The 22,945-nt window shown below is 39.2% G+C and overlaps 1 protein-coding gene and 1 long non-coding RNA gene across 8 annotated transcripts; one reads left to right on the forward strand and one right to left on the reverse strand.

Moving 5' to 3' along the window:
* The first annotated feature begins 561 nt into the window (after positions 1-561).
* WNT16 (Wnt family member 16) lies at positions 562-22,763 on the forward strand. 7 transcript variants are annotated; one of them, XR_010158963.1, is made up of 7 exons: positions 3,882-4,533; positions 4,713-4,963; positions 6,827-7,113; positions 14,022-14,872; positions 14,955-15,060; positions 18,368-18,416; positions 21,992-22,763. XR_010158963.1 is itself a non-coding variant. In XM_001143900.6 (4 exons), the coding sequence occupies exons 1-4, from the start codon at positions 562-564 to the stop codon at positions 14,484-14,486; spliced, it is 1,068 nt and encodes a 355-aa protein (XP_001143900.1). In that variant the 3' UTR covers positions 14,487-16,246. The 7 variants fall into 7 exon arrangements, 2 of the variants coding, with proteins under 2 accessions (XP_001143900.1, XP_001143972.1); XR_010158964.1 differs by lacking the exon at positions 21,992-22,763 and adding an exon at positions 19,375-19,708; XR_010158960.1 differs by having other exon boundaries at positions 14,022-15,060.
* LOC134810567 (uncharacterized) lies at positions 13,876-19,381 on the reverse strand. The gene is made up of 2 exons (XR_010158967.1): positions 17,997-19,381; positions 13,876-15,097 (listed from the first exon to the last, which is right to left on the reverse strand). It is a non-coding gene; the product is annotated as an uncharacterized LOC134810567 (long non-coding RNA).
* Positions 22,764-22,945: the final 182 nt, after the last annotated feature.

Here is a 22,945-nt window from a genome sequence, read left to right on the forward strand (position 1 = left end):
TAAAATTTCATATGATCTGACAAGATTATATTTTAAAATTCAACCATTTTAAATGACTTCTGCAATTAAAATAGATTCATTTTCCTTGAAATCCAGAAGCAAAAGTGAAGCTGGAGATATTAAGACAAGATGGGCACCAAAAAACCCTGGCTTATGCCACCTTGGGGACTGAACCATCTTTCAGGTAGACAAGTTCCTGTCAATGGCTAAGGTTTCCTCCTCCTGCAGTCCCCCAGCAAATGCAGTTTCCCCTTCCCCACCATGTGCGCGCGCGCGCGCGCACACACACACACACACACACACACACACACACACACACACACGTACCACTCTCCTCCCTCCAGCCCTATGGTAGCTCCAGTAAGAGATTCAGATCTGAAAAAGAAATTTTGATAATTTTACAAATGAAAAAACTGAGACTCAAAGTTGAAATGAGTAGTCCACGATCATCACCTGCTGACAGGAGCCCCGGTTACCCAACCCAACCCAGTGCTCTTTCCACTGCCCCTCTCAGCCTGCAAAAACCACAGAGGGCAAAGCCAGAAAGATGGAAAGGCACCCATGCAGCTCACCACTTGCGTCAGGGAGACCCTCTTCACAGGGGCTTCTCAAAAGACCTCCCTATGGTGGGTTTTGTTTATGTTTGGAGAACAAAACAACTTTTTCAATGTTTCAATGGAGAGATCTGTGAACTGTGACTTAAGGAACCATAGACACTGGTAAAAAATTTTGACCCAAAGACACGGTAATCTGAGTTTTAAGATTTGGGGATTTGATTAGGGAAAAAAAGTTTTACATATATATATATATAACACCTAACATATCTCTCTCTGTACACACACACACTATATATATGTTTTGAATTAGGCATGCAGAAGTATGTTGTAGTGAAAAAAACAGGGTCTTGGCCAGGTGCCATGGATCATGCCTATAATCCCAGCACTTTGGGAGGCTGAGGCAGGAGGATTGTTTGAGCCAGGAATTTGAGACCAGTCTGGGCAACATAGTGAGACCCCTGTCTCTACACAAAATAAAAAATACAGCTGAATATAATGGTGCACACTTGTAGTCCCAGCTACTCAGGAGGCTGAGGGTAAGGATCGCTTGTGCCTGGGAGTTGAGGCTGCAGTGAGTCACGATAGAGCCACTACACTCCAACCTGAGCAATAGAATGATACCTCATCTCAAAAAAAAAAAAAAAAAAAAAAAGGAGGGGCCTCTAAAGGTTGATTGTTTTTGAGTAACCTCGAGCAAGTTTCTTAATCTCCCCAAATTAATTTCCTCATCTGTAAAGTGAGTATCAATTTTGTATAGAGAAAGATGGGGAATGAGACAGAGACAGAGAGACAAATAAAGACAGTAAGAGGGATTTGGGGGTGTATGGCAGCTCTCAGAACATGAAAGTTCACAATGCCTGGAACAAAATTATCATTCAAATATCTGTTCACTGAATGAAAAGTCTGCTTCCTCAGCTGGGTCAGCTCCTAGAAATATGTCTCCTTTGTTTTGGAGATATGGACAGAATGACCCCTAAGGCTCTAGCCCATACAAAAGAGATGCAAGACCACTCACGCCCTAAAATTGTGTCTTGTGTTTGAAAATGTTTGACACAGTGGTCTCTGACTCTCAGGACAGAATACCCTCTGAGTGCACCCCAAAGGCTTTATCTGGATGTGTAGATGGCGCTAGATTCCCAGAATAAGAAAGAAGGTAACATTCAAGTGTCTCCTCCCCACTCTGATCCCCAAGACTGCAATAAGTAATCTTCCTTTGTGTGTTCACAGCACACTCTACTTTGTACATTTATTGCACGTATTATAGCTGCATGCTCCCTTGTCTGTCTTGCCAAGTAGACTGTGAATTCCACGATCATTTGAGTAAGTGTTATCCCCAGTTTCTAACCCATAACAGAGACTCAATATATATTTTTGATTTTTTAAAAAATCAAACACCTCTTTAAAGCATCTACCACCGTTGGCCCTAAAATCAGCCTAAGGTATGGATATTGTCCAGCACCCCCAACCCCGAGATTGCCTCCCTACTTCCAATTCCCCTTGAAATGAAGTAAATACTGTAGTTCCAGCATTTAGGCCTCTTACATATCCACTCAGGATGTTCCTCATTGTTAATTCACTCAATAAATTTTGTTCAAAAACAGGATCTCATGTACTAGGCCCAATGGCAGGGGTACAGCAATGAATCCGCCATGGTCCCTCTTGGAGAAGCTCACAGAATAAAGTGAGCTTGGATGAAGGCTCTGACTTTCAGAGAGGCCACTAGCCGTTAGCCAAAATATTTCTGGATCAGTATCTACATCCTATCATCAACTTGACTCCTTGACTCTTTAAAATGTGGCTTTAGAACCTGGTACATAGTGTACACTCAATAAACATTTGTTGGATAAGGGAGTGAATGGGATAGGATGAAAATTTCAGTGAGCTTTTATTGCTCACTGATTGATATAGGAGATAAGCAGCTAATGTTATCTAATCCTTTTTTTTTTTTTTTTTTTTTGAGCCGGAGTCTCACTGTGTGCCATAGGCTGGAGTGCAGTGGTGCTATCTCAACTCACTGCAACCTCCACCTCCTAGGTTCAAGCAATTCTCCTGTCTTAGCCTCCCGAGTAGCTGGGATTACAGGCATGCACCACCACACCCAACTAATTTTGTATTTTTAGCAGGGACAGGGTTTCGTCATGTTGGCCATGCTGGTCTTGAACTCCTGACCTCCGGTGATCTGCCCACCTCGGCCTCCAAAAGTGCTGGGATTACAGGTGTGAGCCACTGCACCTGGCCCCAAATCCTTTATTTAAGTAATTTTGGCTTTGGGTACCCACTGAGCTGATACGTCCACCATGGGAATGTATTAACACTTCAAAAGATCTCTAAGGACAGATAATGCTTCTTAGAAACATTTCTTGTGTCTAATTAGGTGAGGCAGGCTTTCCCAATACCACAGCTAAACACGTTGCACTTGCCTTCAGATAACTCTCGGAGACCTTCCATCCTACAAAACACTGATTAACTAACCTTCCAAATCTGCCAGTAACTGGAACACTTCCTGCTTCTGAACTATCTTCGGCTCCAGGGAGTACCCTGCTAGGTTCTTTAATCTCTCTTACTGATCATCTAAACGTATTTTCTTTTACACTTGTGTATGGTTTATTTGTACAGTTGTGGGAAGAGAGCTTGTCTTTATAAATTCCCACAGGACTAGGCACACAGCAGGTATTTAATAAGTACGTTTTAAAAAATGTGTCTTCCATGTGTAGCCCTGTCCTGCAGGGACGCATCGGGTAGGTAGCAAAGGGGTGCCCAATCCTAGCGAATTTTCAACTGAGGTTGGGGGAGAAGGGCGGGGACCCTCCCACCATGAGAATCGTAAGGTAGGACTGGAGAAAAAGATCAGAGCACATCTCTCATGTACTCTAGAACTCTCCAGAAACCTCTCACTTTCTTTGTCCCCATCTTCTGCAGGGGACTTACAGCGTTCTCAGGGACTGCAGGAAATAAGACAAACAGGGAAAAGGAAATCACAGAGCACGATTGAAATATGGCAGATGAGATGCTAGGCTGGAATCTTCTCTTTCGCTCAAAATAAATGCATACATAAATGACAGTGATTGTAAGCCTGACAGCACTTCACCCACTCTCTAAAGTCTCCTGACAGTGGGACCTCAAGCAGGGGACTGGAAGGTTAATTTTTTCGGTACCAACTCTGACTCAAAAAGATTATTCTCCTGTGAGGTGAAGGAGAAGAAAAAAAGGTCAGTGACATTTTCCAGCCACTACACCCAGAGGGTAACCCAGATGTTGGTGGGATGGGTGGGACTCATCAAACCCACGCTTTCCCCCAAGGTTGCTAAGACAGAGCGTCCTGTTAGTCTTCGGGTTGAATCAACCCCACAACGACCCGTTCTAAGGAGACTGTGACAGCAGGAAAGGTCATGACACACCCAGGTCTGGACACGCCGTCCCTGAGGCCAGTGCCCGGAGCGCCCCCCGCGGAGCCGCTCTCCACCAATAAGAGCCTGAGGTCCCGAGATGATGAGATGCGGGGCGGCTGCTCAGCCAATCAGGCTCCAGGCGCGGCCAGGGGGAGGAGATGGGAGGAGAGGCCGGGGGCGATGGAGACGCGGATACATCAACAGAAGTTTCTCACCTAGGAATGCGAGGGGCGCTCCCGCATCTCCTGCACATCTCCACCCCTGCGCAGGAGGAGATCCCCAAGCTGCTCTCTCCACCTCTCCTACAGCTCCCTGCAAACGAGGGGGAAGCTGCTGAGAGTCCCTATCACTGCTGGCCTTTTAATGTTGTATGCAAGGAGGAAGAGGGCGAGGGATAACTTGGTGCTGGACAACTGACCTGCGGCCCGAAGGGCCTCTGGGGAGGGGGTGCAAAAGAGGAGCGGCTGGGCTGGGGGACTCCATGCGGGGGCAATGGACAGGGCGGCGCTCCTGGGACTGGCCCGCTTGTGCGCGCTGTGGGCAGCCCTTCTCGTGCTGTTCCCCTACGGAGCCCAAGGAAACTGGATGTGAGTATGGAGGTGGCAGGGAAGCATCGGGTAGGTGGCAAAAGGGGTGCCCAATCCTAGGGAGCTTTCAACTGAGGCTGAGGGAGAAGGGCGGGGACCCTCGGACGAGTGACCTAATTTTTCGGAAAACATCTGGAATTGGGGAGCGGCTTAACGCTACGGGCGGCCGTGTCTTACAGGTGGTTGGGCATTGCCTCCTTCGGGGTTCCAGAGAAGCTGGGCTGCGCCAATTTGCCGCTGAACAGTCGCCAGAAGGAGCTGTGCAAGAGGAAACCGTACCTGCTGCCGAGCATCCGAGAGGGCGCCCGGCTGGGCATTCAGGAGTGCAGGAGCCAGTTCAGACACGAGAGATGGAACTGCATGATCACCGCCGCCGCCACCACCGCCCCGATGGGCGCCAGCCCCCTCTTTGGCTACGAGCTGAGCAGCGGTGAGTCCTGGGTCCTTAGGGGTTGGTGGGGGACGGAAGGCGACAACTCCTCCACCGGTTCCTGCAAATAAAGTAAATAGTGCTACGTGGTCCTGTAGCTCTCTAAGTTCCAAAAGAAGCCCTTTAGTGCACGGGGATTGAGAGCTACAAAGGCCAGACCTGGGGAGCAGGTGCGAGCCTGGAGGGAGGTGACTCCCCAGTTCCAGAGCGGAGCTCTCGGGGCTGGAGCTCTTCCTCTTTCCTGCGGTGCCCCGCCAGAGTTGGAAAAAAAACTCTAATTCTCCTACCCCGCCGACCCCCTCGGACCCCGTAGCGCCCCCCTACGTGGGTGACCAGCTGGAGAAACATGATGTCGGCAGCGGGGAATGCGGCTGCCGCATCTGCTTTGATTTAACCAACTCCGCTGCGCACCAAGCCCCGGACAAGTGGCTAATTGCAGCGAAGCCCCACCTTTATTGGCTCCTAGGAGCACCGAGTTGACAGAATAATGGTGATTTTTAAAGCGACTGTCCGCGACCACCCAACGTGCGGCTAACCTGAGCAGGACCACTTGTGCGCTTCTCGTTTCTTTGGCTTTTCTATCTTTCCCTCCTCGGCGCACTCCCGCGGCGCGGGAAGCTGCAGGAAAACAAAGTTCCACTTCCACGTGCGTAGTGACTTGGTAAGGATAAAGGTACAGGGAGCCAGGATTGTTCCTGGAATATCAACAGATCCAAAGAATGTTAGGACTGGGGCGCTGAAAGATGCGCTGTCGTTTTTCATGTTCATTTCCGTTCCCCCTCCGCCTTTGACCCTTCTCCACGCAGTCCCTGCGCGCACCCCCGCCGAGCCGCGCACCTCCCCCGCGGCGTTCTGGCCGGCACGCCCTTCCGAAGGAGCCCTGGTCCCCGTAGAGAGAGAGAAAAAAAAAAAAAAAAAAGAGAGAGACAGAAAGAAAAAAAATAGATGTGTTTTTCACAGTTGCTGAAATGCATCAGCTGTTGAAAAGGTTTATTGGACAGCGGGCATGAAACTGTTTCTACTCCAAACTAAACAACTGGAAAGAAAAAAAAAAGTCGCCTGCTGATTCCCTTCTAGTCCATGTTATTAATGTTTTAATGGACTTTAATTTTCAAAGATTTTAGCTCAAACTCTACTGCAGGTGTGCTAAATGCATAATTTTCAATATTCAATATTTTTAATAGAATTATGTTTTTGCTAGTGACATTTTAATTATCTTACCTTTCATTGCCTTTAAGACTGTAAGAGGACTAGCTAATACTATATAAAATGTTTAACTGTTTCATGTTAATGTGAGACTAATCTTTAATGTGAAAATATACGGTACCGTTTACTAATTGCTTTGGTCTTTCCTTAATTTTAATTTTCATTCTGACACGTATTATTTATGCAAACAAAAATCACACCAAAATGTTCAGCTTGTGTTCTGTGAGAGCACATTTTAAATTTCAAAAGAAAAGTAATCTAGTGTTCTTTGGGTGTTGTATTACCGTTTACAGTATCTATGCAAAGAATTTTTAATTCAGCATGTATTACTGAGCTATGACTGTCAACTGTGCACTGAACTGGGTGCAAACATACATTTCAAATTTAAAAAATAAAGAGATGATTTTAAGGTAAAGGGACAATGTATGACCATACAGTATATGATAATCTCTTCAAGTGGAATACTGAAAATTAATGTTGCTTTTTAAGAGACTAGAACAAGAGCAAATCTTCCTTTCTAAATATGTACTCGTTAACGCATCCATTGTAAGCAACTGAAAAATCACTTGTCCAGTAAGATGATGAGTAGGAGGCTTTCTTCTGAACATAAACAGAAGTTGCCTGGGTCTCTAATTTAGCAATTTATATTTTTTCTAGGCACCAAAGAGACAGCATTTATTTATGCTGTGATGGCTGCAGGCCTGGTGCATTCTGTGACCAGGTCATGCAGTGCAGGCAACATGACAGAGTGTTCCTGTGACACCACCTTGCAGAACGGCGGCTCAGCAAGTGAAGGCTGGCACTGGGGGGGCTGCTCCGATGATGTCCAGTATGGCATGTGGTTCAGCAGAAAGTTCCTGGATTTCCCCATCGGAAACACCACGGGCAAAGAAAACAAAGTACTATTAGCAATGAACCTACATAACAATGAAGCTGGAAGGCAGGTATGTATTAGAAAATGGAATAATCAAAACCCAGTGCTGTTAGGTAAATAACTAGGATTACACATCTGCATGAAACTGTCCAAATGACTCAAAAACCAAACACTGGCAGCCCTCAAGTGGGATCCTGAAAATTAATATTGTTTTTAAAAGACTACAGCAATAGAAAATTATCCTTTCTAAATATGTATGCGTTAAAGCATCCATGGTAAGCAATTGAAAAATTCCTTCTCTGGTAAGAGGATGAATAGGAGGCTTTGATTAGAATAAATATACGTGTGTGTGTGTGTGTGTGTGTATACACATTTGCACATATATTACAAATGTGTATTATACAAATATGTATATACCCTTTCATGAATATATACTAACCACAATTTTGGTTCTCTGATATGAGTTAAACCGTGTTATAGCATGTGTTTGTGGTTGTATACTGTGTATATCTAAAACTTTGATATAATATAATAGATGCACAATGCCTGTAGGGTTCATTGGTTCTACCTGCTTAGTCGTGGAGCCAGAATAGGGTCTACAGTATCTGCCTTTCTAATAGGACTGAGTCAAATTTCATTTCCCCCAATTTGAAATTTTATGATATTTTTTTAAATCGACTTTTTAGTGGGCAATGGCTCCTAAACATGTTGTCAGTTTTGTACTTACCTTTTTCTAGCAAACCTTCTTTGGTAATATGTGCCCTTAACTAATATTTTTTGTAAAGGAAAGTTATTTTAGGGAAATAGTTATTTTATTATAAAGCAATGTAGGTTAATTTTTAAAATTCATAAATACTCCTAAGCATAAAAAAGCTATAGGTATATTAAATCTATAGATATTTTAAAAATCAGTATCTTAAAGATACAGAGGAGGTACATTTGAAGAATTGCTATGTAATTACCATCCTTTATGAATTCTACATTTTTATACTGTTTTCTTAAAATGCATCATTCTTGTAGCTAAATTTGACTTATACATATTCACATTAGTGAATATTGACACAATAAAGTTTGATTTCTACAACATAGTTGACTTAGTTGGCAATTCATAGTGACTTTTCTAAAAAAGTCTAAATCTTTTATATGAATATATATTTTCTATGTTGTAATAAACTTTTTCAGGACAGAAATATTAGCACATATCATATATTCTTGTAAATATTCAATAACTTATAAAGGTCCCAAAGTAATCACTGCAATCTGCCACATTCTTTTGAAATAAATAAAACAAGTTGCAATATCTCTTAGTAATCTTAAAAGTATATGTTGCATTTGTTTTCCATTTTTGGAAAATGAATAAATGGAACCCATTTAGAATAGTTACAAGTTACTCCCAGTTTTCTTTACTTAGTCCATTTAAAATACAAAAACAGAAAAGTCGGTAAATATATCACTGTAACACTTCAAATTCAAATTTTAATTTTAATTCAATTTAAATATTTAATTCAAAATAGCAAAATAGAAAGTAGGAATGTCAGTAAATAGCTATGTAAGCTTTTTGTATTTTTGTTTATAAAATTGTAAAAGTTATTTTATTTCACTAGAATAACTCTTGCCCAACACCATAGTTATGCACATGCCTCTTAAGGTTTTACATTTAAAAAAATAAATGAGTGAGATGTTGCTTCAATTTAAATATTATCCAATAAGGAATTTTTATTATTTCTAGCATATTAATTTTGAAAAGGTTAAATGTAATTAGGATATGTTCTTAAAACTCTAGAGTTAAACCTAGAAATAAGATTATTCAAATTAATATATTTTTAAAACAAGAAAACAAATAAACGAGTGTTTGTTATCAACAGACCTTAAATCTTCTTTGGCCATTCTTTAAGTAAATTTGGTAGAGATTTTTAATAAACTAGAAATTCAGAACACAAAAACTCATGTTATGATTGATTCTCTTAAATAAAATCATCTTGGGACTTACAAAAAACCCTAAAGCATTCTAAAATATATTTTTATTAGTAACATTCGGCAGCTATTTGGTTTTATTTTATATTGTGTGTTTTTCAAATTAGGTAGTAATGTTCCTCTCTGTAACTGTTAATGCTAATCTTAAACTATTATTTATATCCTGATTTTATTAAAAACATACTTCCTATTCACCATTAATTTAAATCCATTTTTATTGGCAAAAAATAATTTTCTAACATTACCTAGGTTCTTGCTATTATTCTAACTAGCTTGAAAACAATTCAATTTATGCATATATGTACATTTTGTGTAAATCTCTGAGTTTTCTCTCCTGAATCATTTTTTTCACATTGTTCATTTTTGGTTCACATTGTTTCACATTTAGATGAAATCTTAAAATATTAGAAAACATTTTCCTGGTTATTTGGTAGGTACTATGCTGGTGTTTTTGTTGTTGTTTTTATTTTCTCTTGAGGTATTATAATTCAACATAGTTTTGTATTTTTCTTTCTGTTGCTGGCAAAAAAACAAAAACAAAAACAAAACCAACAACACCATAAAAGAGGTTTCCTGGTTATTATCTAACATGGATGAGCAATCAACTCAATTTTTTCAACATTGGCAATTAGGATTTTAATCTAATAGGCATATTCTTCTGAATAAAATCCAGGTCTGTATTCAATTGAGTTGATTTTCTTAGCCTCAAAATCACAAACTCAAAATGTAGGAAAGCGTTCAGAGAAATGTGGGTACTGGCGCTTAGTAGTACTGTGAGCAGGATAGATGATTTTCTAACCGCTAACCTTAAATACTCTGATTCCCACTTGGTTTCTGACACCATTCCTAAACTTATGACTCCAAGAATAATGTTGCCGAATGATGATTGGCTAACGGAATGATGTGATGTCTTCCAGGGGCAGAACTTCTGGGAATAATGTGACTTGGAATATTTATGGGTATTTCTTTTGGTGTGCTTAAAATATTTCCATTCTTCCCATGTCCACCTCATAAACTTTTAAGTTTCCCTACCCCATAATTTGTTTTATGATGAGTAACTCAACAAAGTGGGAAGGGCTCAATCCCAAATTTTCATTGACCTATTCCAAGAATATTTATAAGTAGTTGAACAACACATAGTGTTTTGCTTTTCAGTAGGTTCGAATATATTTTTGGACAGAAAGGGACAAAATGGGTCAGAGGAACAGGAATCCTACGTACACCCATCCAACCTCGTGTCGCAGTTTTTATAAAAACTTAGATCATCTGATAGTTGAGAAAATGAAATGTTAGTCACAAAACGTTCCACAACAATTTTCTGGCCATTTTTGTAAAATTCGGACAACGTAATTTACTGAAAAACAATCGCCAACTGCCACATTACCTCTGAGTCAAAATTGTGGAACCAATCAGTTCTTAAACCACTTCTCAAGCGGTTTCTATGTTTACATTAAGTATTAATGATGCATCTTTCCTATTTCACTTCATTAGAAATTTATCAAACCAAAATTTACACAAGGAATCCAGTAGATTAAATGCTACCCTCCTGATTGCTCTGACATAGTTTAAAAATATTCCACCAAAATGTGCACATCTGTTTGCAATAGTTAACAAAACATTCCTCTGTTAATATCGTTATAAACCTTAACAACTCAACTAGAGTAGAGAAAGGAATTTTCTCATAACCACACAGCACTTATTCCTTTGCTATTCTCTTATGTTCCTGTTAACAGAAAATTATGGTGATATTGCTGTAATTCACAATGGCTATTTAACATTAATTAAGAATCCTGGAGGAAAATCTCCAGAATACACTTTCTGGGGGAGTGTTCATGCAATTTCCTTAAATATACTTGCATTTTCCACTTTTATTTTTCCCTATTCTACTAAAATTATCCTGCTGCATATAAATACCTTATATTATTTATCACCAGCTTTCCTTACGTAAGACAAACATCTTAATCAGACTTTATTTTTCTGTAAAATTGAAATCATAAGTACCTGCTTATTAACTAGCTATTATGTGCAACAAATATCTTCCTCTAAAACTAAATCAGGTAAAATATTTATTAAAATATGCTCTGAGAAGCAGAATTCTAATTCTGTAGAATTAAACTTTGTGTATGTGTGTGTGTGTGTGTGTGTGTGTGTGTGTGTATCTGTCCTTGAATTTTGCATTTCATCAGTCCTGAGTGGTGATTACACTGCTTTATTCTAATTCCAGATTGTCCAAGTTCTTTCCTTGGAATATTATGGGGGTATAATCTTTGAAATTCCAGGTCAGGTTATTGATACTTTTTCCTTGAAGTTCATTTATCTTTCTGTCCTAGAATACAGTATATATATGCATATATATGTGTGTATATATGCCCATAGACATTCTAAGAATATGTATATACCTCTATAGATGTTCGAGGATACAAAAATAATATGTATCATATATAATAAAGATATTATTTCTTTTATTATGTTTATTGTTAGGGACACTTACAATTCAAAGTTTAAATTGTCATCACTGAAAAATTATAAATTCCATGTATGTATTCAAAAGGGCTAATTTTCTAGGAGGGAAATCTTTCTATAATTTCAATACAAACTCAGCAGGTGATGTAATTGAATTTGAAAATCAGTCTCTCTTTTTATCCTTCATCGTGTTGTAGTGCATAACTTTCGTAGAGTAACACTATTGTGGACGGGGCTAAAACTGAGGAGTTGAAAGAGAGAGCCCAGCCGGCTCAAAACAATACCGTTAACCTCTTAGCAGTGACATGTGTTTAAGAAGGTAGTTTTTATTACTCCCTCTTGATTCAGTTTACCAACAGAGGATGAGATAAAAGTGTTCAAGTGAGCTGGACCAATTACTCAATAAGTATTTGATGAGCGTCTACTTTGTCTCTCATGCTGTGCAAATTGGCAACATCTTACATGACGTCTGAAGTGGCTAATAAAAGAAAAAGTCGGCTCCTCAGTCATGATCCAGGGGAGAAACAGCTTTAAGTCACTAAGTGATGACTGTAAAGAAGGCTGATCAGCTTAAACATGGAAACATACATTGTTATATTTTTAGTGTTCTTTGGACAGTTATGTTTTGTTATTACCCAACACTGATTGAGCTTTTTCTCGTAACCTTTGGGAGCTTAAAATTTGAACAAAGTAGGCAGATCACATTTATTTGCCTGGAAATGTTTTAAAGAATTGAGGGTTTTGTGAATATGAAATGCCATAAATTTAAAGAAATAAGCTTCTGTGACATACTTTATAAATTGCTGTCATATAATCGCAGGACACCTTTTGCCCTGGGTTAAGAAGAAATAGATACATCTATTAGTTTCTTAGTTTTGTGAATTCAAAAAAAGCAAATGTGCCGTATGCACTACTAAGAAATATCAAGCATTGCATAAATCAATACCATATGCTCTTATTTAAGGTTGCAAATGTTTTATTTGTGTGTAATATTGTCTCATTAGATAGTTCAGACATTTTTAAAATTTGTTTGAAAACATAACATTCTGCAAACGTGTCAATGTCAGGTTTGGTACAAAACAGCAAAGTGTAGACCCCTGTCATTTTATTGTTTTCATAAGAATTGTAAGTGGAATTTAAACTGTGAGGTTTTTCCTTTCTTTGGTGAGATTACACACATAATTTCCAAGTTATTGAATGGATGGATCCATCTTTCATTTTACCCAGCATGTTGACAGAACGTCAACTCCACAGCTAGCCCTGACGATTTATTAATCTGCTCTGCCATCGTCTGGGGATTGAAGGAAGCTATGCTGGCTAGCCTGGTGTGTAAGAGATTAGAGCCCTAAACTTTTGAAATCTCTATATTGTTTTTGCACCCCTAGCCTTACTGGAAATGTTTATCTCAACTCTAACTGTACCTTCTTTTTCAGAGAAAGGGGCTTTTATTTAGACCTTAGTGTGTGTCAGGCAGTGGACTATTACAAATATATGTAGTTTCATTTAACTTCTTAGTCTGTTTAAACTGAACTTAGCACTTAGAATTGAAAAAATTACGTAAACATTATCCCCTTTGTATTTTCCATGCTAGGATAGTGCTACTGATTCATCAAGGATAGGGCATGTGTTTTGAATTAATTTTCCAGAAAAGGAGAATTTGCTGGGGGGAGCCACCATACTGTAGCCCCTTCTCCTTTTGACCAACTAAACCAGATTTGTCATAGTTTCTCATGTGGCCTGGAACCAGGGGATAGCATAGTTCACCACCTCCACCCCTCCCTTTGTATGTGACTGACTTTTATAGTGATCAAACTTGAGAACTCTCAATTGAATCAATACGTCTCATCCCTGGATGCTCATTAAAATAATCTCAGCGGCTTTGTGAAAGTACCATGGCCTGGACACCCCACCCCCTGCCTGACCAGTGAAATCAGAATCTGAGAGGTTTGAGCATTGGTTATTTGTAAAGTTCCATGATGTTTCTATGCACCATGAGAGCTGAGGGTAACTTCTCTCTCAGTGCTTCTCAAATTTTAAGGAGAATCTTGTTAAAAATGCAGCTTTTGTTTCTGTAGGTCTGGAGTGGGGCCTGAGAGTCTGCATATCTCACAAGTGATGCTGGTGTTGCTGGTCCCTGAGCTGTATTCTGAGTAACGAGGTGTCGAATGGTATCAGGAACATACAGGCATGCATAAGCATCCTACCACATTCAAAATTAGACCAGGGATTAGAAATAGAAGTAATTTCCTTTTGTTATCGCAGATAATCTCCAATAATATTAGTCTGGTCCACTACTTTAAGTACAGCTTGGAAAGGTTTGCTCTGAAGGGTCAAGAAATTTGGACAAAACATTTGGGACAAAAACCAAAGGACAAAACATTTGAAGCCTACACAATTTTAAAGATTATTTACATTCAAAACCATCATTTTTATTCAAGAGGAAATAGACCCAGAAAGTTAATTGATTAGATTAACTGTGCTTCTGTTGTTGAGTAAAACACTTTATGATTGATAGTTGAACACAATTACTGTTGGTTTCAGGCTGTCGCCAAGCTGATGTCAGTAGACTGCCGCTGCCACGGAGTTTCCGGCTCCTGTGCTGTGAAAACATGCTGGAAAACCATGTCTTCTTTTGAAAAGATTGGCCATTTGTTGAAGGATAAATATGAAAACAGTATCCAGATATCAGACAAAATAAAGAGGAAAATGCGCAGGAGAGAAAAAGATCAGAGGAAAACACCAATCCACAAGGATGATCTGCTCTATGTTAATAAGTCTCCCAACTACTGTGTAGAAGATAAGAAACTGGGAATCCCAGGGACACAAGGCAGAGAATGCAACCGTACATCAGAGGGTGCAGATGGCTGCAACCTCCTCTGCTGTGGCCGAGGTTACAACACCCATGTGGTCAGGCACGTGGAGAGGTGTGAGTGTAAGTTCATCTGGTGCTGCTATGTCCGTTGCAGGAGGTGTGAAAGCATGACTGATGTCCACACTTGCAAGTAACCACTCCATCCAGCCTTGGGCAAGATGCCTCAGCAATATACAATGGCACTGCAACCAGAGAGGTGCCCATCCCTGTGCAGCGCTAGTAAAGTTGACTCTTGCAGTGGAATCCCTAGAACCTTGGACCTCTCTGAGAGTTTCCCTTACCTGATCGACATATTTTCCTTTATCTGATCAACCCATCAATCATGTGGATTTCTTGGGATTCTAATGTTGAAAAGGTTTATATTCACCTTTTGATGATTTGGGGAATATATATTGACATACAAGGAAGATAATCTGTTTCCTAAGCAAGAAATAACAGGAAAGATCCCTTATGCCAGGAGGCCTGCCATACTCAGGATAAGATCCTTGAATATGGAACTTAGTTACAGGACTCAATAATGGTGGGTGAACATTAGTCATTTTTAAAGGACACCTCTTATAGCAATAAGGAGACATTAACATGAATCTCATTTATTCTCTCAGTATTTTAACTGAAGAAATCATACTGTTTGTGTGTGGATAGAAGATGTTGAAAAGTTAACATAAGCATTGGGTGCTGACTTACCCTTTCATGCACTTCCAAAGAAAGGTAATCAAAAAGAATCTTCTTAAGTGATATAATATCCCTAAAAAAATGATCATTACAGATGTTTAGTGACAAAGAATCAATATGGAAAAAGTATAATGAATGATTTAGATTTTAAGTGCCTTTTCACTGGGAGAATCTGGAAAAACCTCCATAAGGTATATAGCAATCTTTGATCTTTAGATTCATACTTTTATCACAGATCAGTTTCAACTGTTAAAAACCCACCTCTGAGATACTGGGGGGAGGATCCTGAAACATGCGGGAAAAGGAGAGGTAAATAGTGGAGGTAAAAATATAATTTCATACATTGTAAAGAAAAGCACCCTTTAAATGTGTAAAGACAGTGTTTTGTAAAGAATTTTGTTTAAAAAGTTTCTATTTTGTAAATACAGTACTTAAGTTATATGATTTATATTAAAACACTTATTGACAAAGCCTAAGAGCTAAGGCAGTAAAATTATCTCATAAATAATATTAGCTTATTTTTTTCATACTATTAATGCTATTTTTTTGGACATCGAAGAGAATTTAACTTAGCAGTTAGTTATATGGATGTGTATTTCTTGCTAAAATGACAGTTTTATATGTTATAGATTAAAATATGTTGCAAAATATCAAAAATTGTGTTATTTCAGCAGTAAGATTAATTGAATTCTCTTTTCACATTAGTTATGCTTAACTCATAAGGTTATTATAATAAATTATATTAGTAAAAGTCTTAACTGGAAAAAAGAATCTAAATCAGAATAGTGATCAATTTGTGGATTTGATATCCTGGATATTTATTATATTTTATGTAATGCTGCATTTCTATTTGAATGTTAAGTGGTCTTTCTTGTTTTAATATTCATGCATGTATATTCATCATATTTTACAAGGTTCCTGGTAAAAATTACAGGGCTCTATTTAAGGATGTATTTTAATGTAAATGCTTATGTTTTTTATGAATTGTTAAATATTTCAGTATTATATAGAAAAAAATAGATTTTTAAAATTCAGAATGGACAAGGAGAATATTCATTTTCTTATTAATAAGATAAAGAAATGTTTTCCTGCCCCACAGTCTTCATTCTATTTCTCTTTAATTTTATTCACTGAGGCAGAGAAACAATTTTTGAAAAAGAGCAAACCCATGGAAAATGTCTCAGATCTAATATTAAAATCAAGACTAAGCATTTAACGGTGATCGTAAAGTTTGACAAAGTTATTATTTACTAAATGAGAGACACAGAAATGGCAAATATATGAATATAGTGCATATTTAAAAGTGGTTTTCCAGTCTTTAGCATCCCTTGAACAGAATAATCTGAAAATATACACCCTCTCCTGCCTATTTTTTTCAAAGTAAATCTATTTTGTCTTCTTTGAACATAATCACCCATTTTTAAAAAACAGAAAGACTGTAGTGTCTATTAACGACCAATTTCTTCTATTAATTAGAAAACCTTTCATAATTACCTTATCAACTGACTGTGAGAGTCAGGCAGCCTCTAATTTACAAACACTTGATTACTGTTCAGCCATTCCTTTAAAACAGTGATGCTAACTCAGGCACCTCTCTCTGGGATGCCTAAGCAAAAACTCCTCCTAACTCCAAACCTGTGTCTTTGGGTTCTTCTTTTCTTCTCACCTTTGGTATCACCATGGAAGCCATCCTTAAGTTTCTCACTTTTTTTTTTTTTAGACAGTCTCACTCTGTTGCCCAGGCTGGAGTGCAGTGGCCCGATCTCGGCTCACTGCAACATCTGCCTTCTGGGTTCAAATGATTCTCCCGCTTCAGCCTCCCAAGTAGCTGGGATTACAGGCATGTGCCACCATGACTAGCTAATTTTTGTATTTTTGGTAGAGACGGAGTTTCACCATGTTGGCCAGGCTGGTCTCAAACTCTTGACCTCAAGTGATCCACCCACCTCAGCCTCCCAAAGTGTTGGGATTACAGGCGTGAGCTACCGTGCCTCGCCATCACCTATCTATCTCTCTTATTGGCTGACAGCCTGCCCTTAGCCCATTTCCATCCCACTCCCAGTCATGGTAGAGGAAGCACCATGGTGCTCCTGGGAACACAATTCTGGGACCCAAAGGCTCCTATCTAGTCTAAACCACATTGCCTGCATTCATTAGGGCCCCTTATGTTGCAAGTAATGGAAAACTCAACCCAGGCTGATTTAAACATTAAATATGTTGACTCAGTAACTAAAAACTCCAAACTTGTGACTGGTTCAGGGGAAGCTTGATCCATAAGCTCACACCATGTTCCCTGGGCTCAGGTCTCTCTATTACTTTAGGCTGGCTACTGGCCAAGTCTTCTACTTCACGGTTCATGCAGTGCTGTGTCCTAACCTCTTTCAAAGTCTCCCACCCCTAGCATCTCTGGGATCTCTACTTTTCTTAGCAACATGGCTGCCATGCTTCCAGACCTCACATTCTCCTACCTGCCACTCATTCTAAGGAAAGAGGGGTCCCATCCTCAAGAAAGAGAGGTTCTTTCCTGGTTTGCTCACACAGATGGAAAGAAAACCTTTTCTTTCTCAGAGGATTCAGCAAAGGTCTTCTGAGTCTCAATGGTTCTAATTGATTAAACGTGCCTCTCTCTGAAAAAATCACCATGACCATTGGGAGTTTTGGGTGAGCCATAGGTACATTGAACCATCTTAAGGCCATCGTGACCCTGGAAGTGGAAGTGGGATTCCCTGGAACTAAAATTACACAGCGTGAGAACAGAGACGGGGGTGGTTTCCCTAAAGGAAAACCAGGGTGTTATGTTACTGGTAAGGAGTACCTGGATGCTGGGCAGCAAAGACATTATATGCCTTAGTTCTAGTGAGCTGTTTAGGAAACAGCTTTTGGTATCACATGGAGCTCACAACAGACAAAGCAAGCCCTAAGCACTGTGGATTATGTATGTGGGTTCGAAGTGCTTTGATTTGTTTAAATACCTTGCATAATGTTAAAGGGCGAAGGGAGGTGCTCCAGTGGATTATTTTTCAATTTAGGAGTTCAACTTCTTTGTAAATTTGGAACTGCCTAATAAAGGCAATGGTAAGAGGCAATGATTCATCCTGAAACAAAGTCAAGAAAAACATATTAAATGATATTATCTGTAACATCTGGATTAGGAAGTTGAATAATTAAGGCATTTTCCTGATAATGGTACTTTACACAACATTAACAACACGTTAATTCTTTTTAGTATAAACAACTGCATTATTTCTTTATTCACAATTTGGATGATAGTCATTTTGTTTTGTATTTTAAGAGACTATGATAATTATATTAAAAATAATACAATTTTAATTTTACACATTAGATGCTGTGACCTTATGTTTTGGCAGCTTTAAAACTATGTGATATGCACAGTAAGTATTTTAAAACACATTTTAATTTTCTCCAGGACTGTTAGTACTAATATGATATTTGTACTTAGTTTAAAAGGTGGAAACAGAAAAGCGTCTCATCAAAATATTTATTTCTAGGCAATTTAGTGAGTTGCTCATCCTTTTTGCATCACCTCCCAAAGGTCATCAAAGATTGAGAAATTCAACTCACTATTTAGAGGCAGGAAGTGATCTGGAACACTGATTACCTTAGGTGATTTGAGGGAAGAAAAATTTGAATCCTATCTTCAGAAACCTCAAATACTCCTCAAGACAAGCCTTTCTTAAAGAAAGTTGGCTAAGATGTCTCCTTTTTAAAATTAATTTAAATTTTAACTATAGACCAGATGTGATAAATCATGACATTTCTTGGGGGCAAGATGATGACACGTGGCACAGCATGACAAGGGACACAGTGATACACAAGGAAAGGACTAATTTACTTTGAAAGAATAAATAATATTAGCAAATACCTCCATAGCACCTAGTATATACCCGTATTAGTCTAAGTAAAAAATATATAGATACATATAAAAATTCAATCTTCACAACAACCTCGTAAAGTAGGTACATTATTGTAGTTTTCGTTTTACAGCTGAGGAAACTGAGACACACAGTAAGCTCCCAGCCCAAGGTCACACAGAATCAACTGGCTTCAATGTCTGTGCCCTTAACTACCACATTGTTATTGTGCTTCTCACAGTATCAGAATTGTCAGACTGTGTTTACAAACATATGCCATTTAAAGAATTTAGGGGATTTGTGAATGTAATGAAAGTTACAGGATGTTCTTCATGGTTTGGTTATATAAACTTGGTTGAAAAGTAGGGAGTGAAGTGATGGGAGAGCTGAGATCTTAGAATTTACTATGAAATAAAATTAAAATACACTGCCTCTTGATTACTAAGCCCAAAGTGACTTACGCTGACTTCTATTTTAGATTGCAATGTGGCTTACAGTTGGATTGTGCAAGAATCTAACAACCATTCCAAAAGAAAATAACTAGGGGTAAAGATCAAACTAATTTAGTGTGACATAAAATAAATACTTAAATTCTTTTTATTGTTGTGCTTACAGCCAAATGTTACATAAGGTGTTATTTTTAACAGATGGATTAAAATTTACTATTTGTAATGGTTTACACTCATATCCAAAGGAAAACCACTAGAGGTGGTTTGTACCAGATTAAAACTTTTTGAAACAAAATCATACTAGCAAAAGCAGCCTCTCCCATGTGGTTGTAAAGTAATAAAGGAGAATCAAGTCAACACAAACTAAAGTTTCATGTGTGACTTTATAATTTGCAGAGTAAGTAAAAGCATCTGATTCATGTGAATTGGAAAGGCAGAAAGGGCGGTGGCTGAGGGCTGCCTTTGTCCCTATCAGATGGCCATTCAGAACCATCAGGGTAGCTCTACTCCAGAGGCCAAGAAGCCTTTCCTTCTACATTTTAGTAACCACCTGATACCCATGATCATGGCCCACACATTTACTTGGCCCTGTTTACCCAAGAAGAAAGGGCAGATCCGTGGTGCCCCTAGTTACTCTTTGGTGAGAGAAATATCACCAAATATACCAGTACATTTAAATACACCTCGAATTCTCTGGAAACCAACGAAAGGTGTAGATACACAAAATGGAAATCAATAACTACCTATGTATTGCCAGTACATAATCCTTACTTTCTCTTAGTCCTATCCACTGCCATTGTTTTATCTCAAATTCCCTGGCAAACAAGGCTCTATGCAAGGCAAGAAATAACACAGGACACAATAGCAAAATGGGAAAGCTGAAGAAGTGAATGGGATAAATCCTCTCTAACATGTCCCCTACTTAATGGGTACAGGAACTCTGCAAACTGAAAGATAAATTTCAATTCTCAGTGTGAGAAATTATTTCCTTCACCGGCTTAAAGTTGTTTTGCTTTCCCCAAATGCCCAATTCATCATTTTTTGAGAAACTATACTTTAAAATACAAGAATGATTTCAAAATTTCACTTGCCACAATTCCTGTAACTGTGCCCATATCCAACACACCCAGTGCTTTAAAACCACAGGGAACCTAATCCAGACTATTTCCATAATATAATTTTAACACCCTTTTGTAAGGTCTTAACAGTTCCACAAGAATTAGCTGTCAATATTATTTTTGGTCAAACGTTTCAGATTTCCATAGAGGCCTAGGAATGAGCTCACTTACCTTAAACCTTAAGTCCTTTCCCTAAGGGAGAACAGGAAGTCATTTGGGGCAGGCTGCACTCCCCAGGTAAGAAGGAGGCAGGACATAAGGCCCAGTTCTTGCTCATTCCTTACACCTAAGGAAATCTTCACCAATTGACTCTCCCACTTCTACCCACTGAAAACCACAACTCTCAGGGAATACTGCCTTCTCCACTAACCCAACATATTTCTAACCATAGCCCAACCATCATTTGCTTTTAAATCTCTCCTCTTCTCAGAGCTTGGACTCACAATGCATACTCCTTGGGATTCCTTTCTGGTCTTGCCAAATAGAGCACATAATACTTCTGTAACCAGCCTTCCAAAAAACAGAGCATACACAAGCTAAGTAGCTTTTGGAGTTGAAATTTAAAATAATTTAAGAGATTTCCATGTTAATACCAACATCTGTAAACAATAAAAAAATGCAAAATTCATGTGAAGTTTTACAATCAGAGAACTTCACAGGCTCACACTGGGCTTTTCGCTAAAAGACAAGATTCCCAAGGGTGACCATTAGTCTCCTCTGCTTTGAGGGATATACTTATGGAAAACAGAGCAATTCATTTCAACAGGTAGATGTCCAAATCGGCCATCTTATTCCACTGGTGATACAGGAGGCTACAATTTGGTGGGGAAGTCACTGGCCTCACTGTTGAGTTTGTTCTGTATCAGAGAGGGCCAGCTGAGCCCCAGCATCTTCCCCACCATGATCAGTATGCCACCCTGTCCCGCAGCAGGAATTGGGGTGGTGAGGTTATTAGGAGCAGGGATCAAGGCCTGCACTCTCCAGTGAGGCTCATCAACCACCTGCTGCCACAGTAAGAGGTCAGCAAGGGCTCCCAGCCTCTTTGGCTTAAGTCACATACTTTCCCCTAAAGGCCAGACCAGCAATCAAGTAGAACCACTTAAAATGCTAGCTACCTGAAGATACACCAAAATACATAGATAAATTAACCACTTAAAATGGTAGCTACTTGGAGATACATAAAAGCCTGAATTCTACCTATGAAGGGGAGTTGGTGTCAATGTGTAATAAGTGAAAAGGTAGGCAGAATATGAAAGAGGTTTGGAGGTCAAGGAGAACCTCAGGTGAAGAAATGAATGAAACCTCTCCCATGATCTTACTGCTCAAGTCATCTAATGGCTCCCTTCTGGCTGGGTATGATGGGATTGGAAAGCTAGAGAGGCTGACTTGTTGCAGCTTCTCTTGGGCTAAAACGCCTGTAAGACACATGGTTGATAACAGCAATACTAGCAGTTGCACTGAATGAGTACTTTGTGCCAGGCACTTTGATAGGCACCACAAACATGCTGGTATTATCCCTGTTTTACAGGTGGACATTGACTTCCTCAAAGTCCTCAAGTAGTTCACAGTGGAACAGAGATGAATTTTCAGGCAAGTCTGCACTCTTAACCACTATGCCACACTGTCTCCCCACTACAGAGTTCTCTCCTCTTTAAAGGTTTTTCAGACCCTTTTCTCTTTGGCTATCAAGTGAAGGAAATATGGGCTGACTATACGGAACATTACGAGCTTGCAGGTTATAAGTCAATTTTCCCTGACCAAAGGGAGTATCTTTTATCAATTTAGCCTCAGCTTGTTCTTTCAACATTAAATGCACCCCAGTGGTTGTCATAACTGATGCAGAGCTGAACAGTGAAGTTAGTGATGGCAACAAGTTGTACCTGTGAACTAGTTGTACTGAGAAGATTGTCTTCCCCATGCTAACTTTGCTTATAAATTGCCATGGGACAAACCCAAGAGAAACATCTCTTCTGTCTTTAACCTGAGAACTTCCCAGTCCCTTTTCCTTTCTGACCACTTATTGAAGAGACATCTATTTGAAGTGTTCCCCCAGTATAGCTTCCCTCAAGGTGTTTGCCCCCTCACTGGCCTGGAGGAAGGTTCTGATGGCAGAAGAGTCTCTTAGATTCCCTGGAGGGCTTTTCCCATGCTGCCTGAAACGTCCTTTGATGCTCTCTTCATGCTGTCTAGCAACAAATGAATGACATTCCCTCGCGAAGCCTGCTTACTTTTCACTCCATCTAGCCTTTGATTTGCCTGGAAACTCAAAAAAAAAAAAAAAAAAAAAAAAATCACAATAAGGAGCAAGCAGAGAAAAAAGGCTTAAATTGAGGGAGTTTGGATGGAAATAGAAATTAACTAGTTACAGCATGTGATAATCAAAAATCAAGTATGTGGTAGAAAAACCATTCTGAAAAGAGACAGAAAATCCTTTTGAGGAATGCAAAGGTGCAATCTGTTATTTTATTCTATAGCTCTAAAT

Source organism: Pan troglodytes, chromosome 6, assembly GCF_028858775.2.
Source record: "Pan troglodytes isolate AG18354 chromosome 6, NHGRI_mPanTro3-v2.0_pri, whole genome shotgun sequence".
Taxonomy (NCBI): Eukaryota; Metazoa; Chordata; class Mammalia; order Primates; family Hominidae; genus Pan; species Pan troglodytes.